The sequence below is a fragment of the Coregonus lavaretus genome (genome assembly GCF_964263955.1).
Source record: "Coregonus lavaretus genome assembly, chromosome: 21".
NCBI classification, from domain to species: Eukaryota; Metazoa; Chordata; class Actinopteri; order Salmoniformes; family Salmonidae; genus Coregonus; species Coregonus lavaretus.
Genome location: NC_140008.1, coordinates 29,933,936 through 29,943,971, shown reverse-complemented (window position 1 = coordinate 29,943,971; position 10,036 = coordinate 29,933,936). Strand labels below are relative to the sequence as shown.

At 44.3% G+C, this 10,036-nt stretch overlaps 1 protein-coding gene across 1 annotated transcript; it reads left to right on the top strand.

Annotated features, from left to right (window-relative positions):
• Positions 1 to 5,600: 5,600 nt before the first annotated feature.
• Positions 5,601 to 9,812, top strand: c6h1orf226 (chromosome 6 C1orf226 homolog; the record flags this gene model as incomplete). The annotated part of the gene is made up of 3 exons (XM_084186228.1): positions 5,601 to 5,631; positions 6,174 to 6,519; positions 9,302 to 9,812. The coding sequence occupies 3 exons, from the start codon at positions 5,601 to 5,603 to the stop codon at positions 9,810 to 9,812; spliced, it is 888 nt and encodes a 295-aa protein (XP_084042354.1).
• Between the last annotated feature and the right edge of the window lie 224 nt (positions 9,813 to 10,036).

The window sequence follows — 10,036 nt, the reverse complement described above, 5'->3', positions numbered from 1 at the left end:
TGTCATTGCCAACAAAGGGTATATAACAAAGTATTGAGAAACTTTTGTTATTGACCAAATACTTATTTTCCACCATAATTTGCAAATAAATTCATTACAAATCCTACAATGTGATTTTCTGGAGAAAAAAAATCTCATTTTGTCTGTCATAATACCTATGTACCTATGAGGAAAATGACAGGCCTCTCTCATCTTTTTAAGTGTGAGAACTTGCACAATTGGTGGCTGACTAAATACTTTTTTCCCCCACTGTATGTGTGGGAGTGAACTTGCACTTACTCTGAATCTCATTCTGTCGCTGACCTTGCTTTTGCTCAATAAACGTCTGCTTTCTTACCTTCTCTCTCTTTCTTTCTTTCTGTACTCCTCTACTTGGGTTGCTGTGCTGTGCCACTGCAGGCACACTGTACTGTACTAGCTTAACATCTGACTGTCTTTCTAGAATTCTGTCACTTTCATTTAATTATCTTTCTTTCATGTTTTCTGTATTTCGTTCCTGTATGTTTATCCTCCTCTCCACTTGCAGAAAAAACAGCGCTTCTGTTTTAATTAACAATGTAATTAACATGGCAAAAATCCCTAAGGCTGGGCTGTAATTGAGAGAGCGAGAGAAAGAGATAGAGCGAGAGAGAGCGAGACCGGTAGGTATTATAGTACACAGAGTCTGTAATACCTACATGTTTCAAGCAGACCACCATAGTTCCTGTGCCCAAGGAAGCGAAGGTAACCTGCCTAAATGATTACCGCCCCGTAGCACTCAAATCGGTAGCCATGAAGTGCTTTGAAAGGCTGGTCATGGGTCACATCAACACCATCATCCCGGAAACAGTGGTCTAAGGCACTGGGCGCACAATTGACTCAGCCTCGTCCAGGGTAGGGAAGGGAATGGTTGGCAGGGATGTAGCTCAGTTGGTAGAGCATAGCGTTTGCAACGCCAGGGTTGTGGGTTTGATTCCCATGGGGGGCCAGTATGAAAAAAATATATAATAATAATGTATGCACTCACTAACTGTAAGTCGCTCTGGATAAGAGCGTCTGCTAAATGACTAAAATGTCAAATGTAATACCGCCCCAACAGATCCACGCAATCTCAATCGCACTCCACACTGCCCATTCCAACCTGGACAAAAGGAACACCTATGTGAGAATGCTGTTCATTGACTACAGCTCAGCGTTCAACACCATAGTGCCCACAAAGCTCATCACTAAGATAATGACCCTGGGACTAAACACCTCCCTCTGCAACTGGATCCTGGTCTTCCTGATGGGCCGCCCCCAGGTGGTAAGGGTAGGCAACAACACATATGCCACGCTGATCCTCAGGGGTGCGTGCTTAGTCCCCTCCTGTACTCCCTGTTCACCCACGACTGTGTGGCCAAACATGACTCCAACACCATCATGAAGTTTGCTAATGACACAACAGTGGTAGGCCTGATCACAGACAATGATGAGACAGCCTATAGGGAGGAGGTCAGAGACCTGGCAGTGTGGTGCCAGGACAACAACCTCTCCCTCAATGTGAGCAAGACAAAGGAGCTGATCGTGGATTACAGGAAAAGGCGGGCCGAACAGGCCCCCATTAACATCGACGGAGCTGTAGTGAAGCGGGTCGAGAGTTTCAGGTTCCTTGGTGTCCACATCACCAACAAACTATCATGGTCCAAACACACCAAGACAGTCGTGAAGAGGGCACGACAACATATTATACCCCTCAGGAGACTGAAAAGATTTGGCATGGGTCCCCAGATCCTCAAAAAGTTATACAGCTGCACCATCGAGAGCATCCTGACCGGTTGCATCACCACCTGGTATGGCAACTACTCGGCATCTGACCGCTACATAAGGCCCTACAGAGGGTAGTGCGTACGGCCCAGTACATCACTGGGGCCAAGTTCCTGCAATCCAGGACCTATATACTAGGCGGTATCAGAGGAAGGCCCAAAAAATTGTCAAATACTCCAGTCACCCAAGACTGTTCTCTCTGCTACCGCACGGCAAGCGGTACCGGAGCGCCAAGTCTAGGACCAAAAGGCTCCTTAACAGCTTCTACTCCCAAGCCATAAGACTGCTGAACAATTAATCAAATGGCCACCCGGACTATTTATATTGACACTGCTGCTACTCACTGTTTATTATCTATGCATAGTCACTTTACCCCTACCTACATGTACAAATTACCTCTACTAACCTGTACCCCCACACATACTCCGGTACCGGTACCCCCTGTATATACAGTTGAAGTCGGAAGTTTACATACACTTAGGTTGGAGTCATTAAAACTTGTTTTTCAACCACTCCACAAACTATAATTTTGGCAAGTCGGTTAGTATTTTTTCCAACAATTATTTACAGACAGATTATTTCACTTATAATTCACTGTATCACAATTCCAGTGGGTCAGAAGTTTACATACACTAAGTTGACTGTGCCTTTAAACAGCTTGGAAAATTCCAGAAAATGATGTCATGGCTTTAGAAGCTTCTGATAGGCTAATTGACATAATTTGAGTCAATTGGAGGTGTACCTGTGGATATATTTCAAGGCCTACCTTCAAACTCAGTGCCTCTTTGCTTGACATTATGGGAAAATCAAAAGAAATCAACCAAGACCTCAGAAAAATTATTGTAGACCTCCACAAGTCTGGTTCATCCTTGGGAGCAATTTCTAAATGCCTGAAGGTACCACGTTCATCTGTACAAACAATAGTACGCAAGTATAAACACCATGGGACCACGCAGCCGTCATACCACTCAGGAAGGAGACGCGTTTTGTCTCCTAGAGATGAACGTACTTTGGTGCGAAAAGTGCAAATCAATCCCAGAACAACAGCAAAGGACCTTGTGAAGATGCTGGAGGAAACAGGTACAAAAGTATCTATATCCACAGTAAAACGAGTCCTATATCGACATAACTTGAAAGGCCGCTCAGCAAGGAAGAAGCCACTGCTCCAAAATCGCCTTAAAAAAGTATGACTATGGTTTGCAACTGCACATGGGGACAAAGATCATACTTTTTGGAGAAATGTCCTCTGGTCTGATGAAACAAAAATAGAACTGTTTGGCCATAATTACCATTGTTTGGAGGAAAAAGGGGATCACTTGCAAGCCGAAGAACACCATCCCAAACGTGAAGCACGGGGGTGGCAGCATCATGCTGTGGGAGTGCTTTGCTGCAGGAGGGACTGGTGCACTTCACAAAATAGATGGCATCATGAGGAAGGAAAATTATGTGGATATATTGAAGCAACATCTCAAGACATCAGTGATAGATTAATTTGTGTATTAAAAATAATGACTAAAGGATTTCACCCCAAATACAGTAGAAATGTGTATACGATATTCGAATTATCATGTAGTGTCAACCCACTAACAGAGGGGGTACTAAACATTCAAGGGTAAAGGAGAAGGCGGGAACTGTTTAAGAAAGCCACCTAAAGGTGGGAGGAGCATAGTGCCTTTGTTTGTCAAGAAGTATAAAAACAGTATGTATGTGTTTTTAGGGCCAGAGCTCTCCATGAATAAACATACAAAAAATCCTTCTCCGTGGTTATGGACCTTGAATCATTGATGATTAAAACCAGAGCCTTACAACCTCTGGTAATGATTCAAGCTTAGGTCGAATTAAAGATAGAAATTCACATGACAATCAGTAAGGAAGTTAAAGCTTGGTCGCAAATGGTCCTTCCAAATGGACAATGACCCCAAGAATACTTCCAAAGTTGTGGCAAAATGGCTTAAGGGCAACAAAGTCAAGGTATTGGAGTGGCCATCACAAAGCCCTGACCTCAATCCTATAGAAAATGTTTGGGCAGAACTGAAAAAGCGTGTGCGAGCAAGGAGGCCTACAAACCTGATTCAGTTACACCAGCTCTGTCAGGAGGAATGGGCCAAAATTCACCCAACTTATTGTGGAAAGCTTGTGGAAGGCTACCCAAAACATTTGACCCAAGTGAAACAATTTAAAGGCAATGCTACCAAATACTAATTGAGTGTATGTAAACTTCTGACCCACTGGGAATGTGATGAAAGAAATAAAAGCTGAAAGAAATAATTCTCTCTACTATTATTCTGACATTTCACATTCTTAAAATAAAGTGGTGATCCTAACTGACCTAAGACAGGGAATCTTTACTAGGATTAAATGTCAGGAATTGTGAAAAACTGAGTTTAAATGTATTTGGCGAAGGTGTATGTAAACTTCCGACTTCAACTGTAGCCTCGTTATTTTATTGTGTTACTTTTTTATTAATTTTTACCTTAGTTTATTTAGTAAATATTTTCCTAACTCTTTCTTGAACTGCATTGTTGGTTAAGGGCTTGTAAGTAAGCATTTCACGGTAAGGTCTACATCTGTTGTATTCGGCGCATGTGGCAAATAAAATTTGATTTGATTTGATACAAGGCCAGTCTCAGCCTCAGGCATAGACAAACAAGCTCCAGGGCCTAACATGGGGAGTGAATGTGTAATGGAGGATTTAGTCTGAAGCTGACTGTGTGTGCTATTCATTGTCATGCCCGCCCATACTTAAAACACTATCATTATTCTATCATTATGAAGCTTTCTGACAGGGAGTCTAGCTAAGAGAAGTGTGGGAACTGCTGTTCTAGCGTAAACAGTGGCTTTCTGAGAGCTGTCATACACACACACACTCACATCCAAACACACACGCACACACACCGAACACAGAGTGATTTTCTGTTCAATCTCATCTTCCTAATAGCCCTCCTCTTTGGTCAAACTACAGAGAATCCTTCCACCTGGCAGGCCTCTAACAGTGAAAGGATATCTCAGTGTTTGTATGAATAAGCCCCTGGATGTCTGCTCTCCCTCTCTCTCCCTCCTTCAAACACCCTCCCATCACTCCTGAATTATATTAGCTGTCTCTCCAAAGACACACACTAATGTATTCGAAGATATCTGTGGCTGCCAATGTCTTTGAAATCGTCTGAATTGCAGAAACAACACAAAGAGAAGTCAAGGGCACCTGTGCTGTCTCACTGCTCCTTTTCTAGAGTTATTAATGAAGATGTTCCTTTCCATATTTCTGTCCAGAGTTGAGATGTTAGCTTTTAGAGTTACAGCCAAACTCAGCATTTAGCCGTAAAGTCTGTTTGTCCCCCTGAAGAGCCTGTTAATGCCTTAGTGCGTGGGTCTGATCAGCCAGAAAGAACCAGGCAGTAAATTGTGTTCCATTGGAATGTGCTCAGCATTCTGAACTCTAAATGTTCTCTTGCATATGTACTGGTGGTTATTTGAAAGCACTCTGAATAAGAACATCTGCTTTGTACGCAATGTTTGGAACCTGCTTTACAAATACACTTTTTAATTATTGTATACCAATCTAGGTCACACTTTATTTGGATAGTCTGGTAGTCCATCTGTAGATGGTCTACAGATGGTCATACTATCAACAAACTATCTGTTGATAAGCAACTGCTTGCTAAGGTTAAGGTTATGTTTAGAATAAGGGTTAGGGTAAGGGTTAGGGCTAGGGTTTGGAGATAGTTAGTTGAAATGTTACTGATAGTCTGTAGAGCATTTACAGATGGGCTATTCAAATAAAGTGTTACCGAAATCTAAGAACTTGTTGTGTCTTACTAATGCCTTCCGAGAAACTATTTTCTCCACGAGGTAAGACAATCTATTATTATACTATGTGGAATGACAACAACCCGCTTCTTTGTGCATTTACCCATCCTGCAGTACATTGTGGTCCCTTTTCAGCTTCATTGTGATTGGTGGATGTGGTTATGTGCATGTGTCATGTCCCTTGCTTGCATCATGACTTGTTGATGATTGTGTAACGTGTTGCATCCATGTGGAGCGGTTGTAACACTGTGCCTTGTGGGACTCCATATGCTCTTTCGTTCTACACGGACTCCCTATAAGCCACACTTTGACATGTTTTTGATGTTGCAACATTCTGCAATGTTGTACAGTGTTGCACACAGATGCAGTTAGAAATGGTATGTCAGGAGTTTTCTTTTGCTCCAGGTCATGTGAAATGTCTATATATTCCATTTATATCTGCAACATTCCATTGGTGACTGTAATGTTCTGTGTATCTGCAACCTTGCGTAAAACTAGAAATACCTTGATTGAATGTGCCCTCACAATACCCTCATTTATATCTTACATGCTCTCCCTCTCCCTCCTTCCCTCTCGCTCTCCAGTCGACCAGAGTATGTTTGAGAACTCCAACGCCTCCAGAGCTCCAGGCCAGGGGCTCCAGGCCTCCAGGTTGACCCAGGCCTCGGCCCGTCGCTCCCTGGTTACAGCTAACACTGGCCTGTGTAGCGGCCCTGCCGAGGCCCCATCCTCCACCACTACCAATGGAAGTCAGCAGAGGCTGAAGAACGCCCTGAACCTGGGAAAGGCTGTTGGGGCAAAGGTCAATGACCTGCTGCGAAGGAAAGAGCCCAGTCATATAGGAGACATCGGTGTCACAGAGGTCAACAAGAACGTAGGAGCAATCTGGAGCAATATGGAGGAGATGACCCAGCGGACTACTTCCAATAGGTAAGGAGGGATACACAATTACAGAACACACACATACACAAACTCACACTCGGGACTACTGCCTAAAGGTGAGGAGGGGTACACTAAAAGACACACACACAGGAGGGATACAGTAAAACACACACACAACCACAAACATTTGCAGATCACACATACACACAAACACGTCCGTCATGTGTCTGGGCCCATAGTCATAACCCAGCTTTCAGACACTGTGCCCTGGAGATTCAACCCAATATTGGTTTTATCCAAAGAGTAAAACTGAGAGACAGCTAGTTATTTCTAAAAACCAATATTGTATTATTCTGTCTAAAGTGGAATGATTTAAGCTGGGAAAGAGTAGTCATCCTCTCACTCCATATAAAAGATCATAACCGTTGAGTCAAAGATGTTTAAATTATTCATCTGAATTTTTCCAAACTGGGGTCGTGAATAAGTGATGAAGAGTAAGAGGAGGGTTAGTTAGACTGAAGCTGAGATTAAAGAACACACACACACACACAGAGAGAGACTGAATGAGACATATTTGAGAGTTGAATTGCCTCACTTCTAATGTTAATCATACACAGTGCACGCACACACACAAGCACACTCACCCTTGGGTCTCGCTTAGTTTAAAGACACAGAACGAGCTGTCCGTCTATGCTGTAGCTGGTCATTTATCTGTCTGTCTCTTGATTGACACTCAGTCACCACCCTGACACATCGTGCCAGGTCAGACATTTCTCATAGAATCATAGAATTGGTCAAACCGTGATGTGTGTTTAGACACTGATGTGTTGAGAAATGTGAATTGTCTGAATACAGTGAGGGAAAAAAGTATTTGATCCCCTGCTGATTTTGTACGTTTGCCCACTGACAAAGACATGATCAGTCTATCTTTTTAATGGTAGGTTTATTTGAACAGTGAGAGACAACAAAAAAATCCAGAAAAACGCATGTAAAAAATGTTATAAATTGATTTGCATTTTAATGAGGGAAATAAGTATTTGACCCCTCTGCAAAACATGACTTAGTACTTGGTGGCAAAACCCTTGTTGGCAATCACAGAGGTCAGACGTTTCTTGTAGTTGGCCACCAGGTTTGCACACATCTCAGGAGGGATTTTGTTTCACTCCTCCTTGCAGATCTACTCCAAGTCATTAAGGTTTCGAGGCTGACGTTTGGCAACTCGAACCTTCAGCTCCCTCCACATATTTTCTATGGGATTAAGGTCTGGAGACTGGCTAGGCCACTCCAGGACCTTAATGTGCTTCTTCTTGAACCACTCCTTTGTTGCCTTGGCTGTGTGTTTTGGGTCATTGTCATGCTGGAATACCCATCCCACGACCCATTTTCAATGCCCTGGCTGAGGGAAGGAGGTTCTCACCCAAGATTTGACGGTACATGGCCCCGTCCATCGTCCCTTTGATGCTGTGAAGTTGTCCTGTCCCCTTAGCAGAAAAACACCCCCAAAGCATAATGTTCCCACCTCCATGTTTGACGGTGGGGATGGTGTTCTTGGGGTCATAGGCAGCATTCCTCCTCCTCCAAACACGGCGAGTTGAGTTGATACCAAAGAGCTCGATTTTGGTCTCATCTGACCACAACACTTTCACCCAGTTCTCCTCTGAATCATTCAGATGTTCATTGGCAAACTTCAGACGGCCCTGTATATGTGCTTTCTTGAGCAGGGGGACCTTGCGGGCGCTGCAGGATTTCAGTCCTTCACGGCGTAGTGTGTTACCAATTGTTTTCTTGGTGACTATGATCCCAGCTGCCTTGAGATCATTGACAAGATCCTCCCGTGTAGTTCTGGGCTGATTCCTCACCGTTCTCATGATCATTGCAACTCCACGAGGTGAGATCTTGCATGGAGCCCCATGCCGAGGGAGATGACAGTTATTTTGTGTTTCTTCCATTTGCGAATAATCACACCAACTGTTGTCACCTTCTCAGCAAGCTGATTGGCGATGGTCTTGTAGCCCATTCCAGCTTTGTATAGGTCTACAATCTTGTCCCTGACATCCTTGGAGAGCTCTTTGGTCTTGGCCATGGTGGAGAGTTTGGAATCTGATTGATTGATTGCTTCTGTTGACAGGTGTCTTTTATACAGGTAACAAACTGAGATTAGGAGCACTCCCTTTAAGAGTGTGCTCCTAATCTCAGCTCATTACCTGTATAAAAGACACCTGGGAGCCAGAAATCTTTCTGATTGAGAGGGGGTCAAATACTTATTTCCCTCATTAAAATGCAAATCAATGTATAACATTTTTGACATGCGTTTTTCTGGATTTTTTTGTTGTTATTCTGTCTCTCACTGTTCAATAAACCTACCATTAAAATTATAGACTGATCATTTCTTTGTCAGTGGGCAAACGAACAAAATCAGCAGGGGATCAAATACTTTCTTCCCACACTGTATGTGTGTGTGTGTGCGTGCATGTGTGCATGTGCGCGCTAGTGCGTGTGTGTTTGTCAGCCAGTAAGTGGTAGGTCACGTATAGACAGAGTAGTCATAAATGACTGGTATGCTTTGCGGTGACTCACTCCTCATCACTATGGCAATGATATGGTTGTCACCATGGCAATATGCTCATTTGTAGGGGAACGGTAGAGAAATAAACACACAGTCCCACAGCATAGAGAAGGGGGAAGAGAACGAGTGGAAGTTAGACAGTAGGATGAGAACAAGTGAGAGAGAGAACTGAGTGACGCCGAGCGATTGAACAAATTGAACAAATTTGTTCTTATTAAAGTTACAGTAGTAATGGATGTCTCTTCCTCTTCTCTCTCCCTCCAGTCATGCCTTTCTGGACTCCTTCCCTCGTCTGGACCCCCCTCCCCCCGGTAAAAAGCGTCTTCCTCGCACCCTGAAGACTACCCAGGACATGATGATCTCATCTGACCCCGTCGTCACTACACCCCCCGAGACCCCCGATCACTCCCTCCTCTCCTCCCCCATCAAGACCTCCCTCATCAGCAATGAGCAGACCCCACCCCAGGGAGAGAAGTATGGAGAGAATGACAGAGGGAGAGACACACTCACCGGACTGACTGGCCCTCTGGACAGCGAGAGGAAAGAGGAGGTGGAGATGGAGAGGAATGGGAGCAGTGAGATGGATGGAGTGGAAGGGAATGAGATGGAGGAGAGGAGAGAGGGAGAGCAGACCCAGATTCAGCTCCAGCTCTCTGTCCCAGACCTCATCCATAAGGATCACGTGGTCCCCCCCAGGTCGAAGACGTCTGAGCCCAGGCAGAAGGCCCCGGGAGCAGACACGAGGCTAGCCTCGACCAACCTAAAAGCTCCGTAAAGGATCAGTCTGAGTGTGAGTGAGGATGGGCTGATGGAGAACATCCATATGTAGGAGAGGATCAGCAGTCACAGACACAGAGGAGCCTGAACAACACCCCGACCTGCTCTCCTTTGAGTAGACACACACACACACACACACGGATACATACATACACACACAGACTCTGAACCTCTGGAGAGAGGGAGAGATAATGGGAACAGTGATGTGGAGAGGAGCTGGCA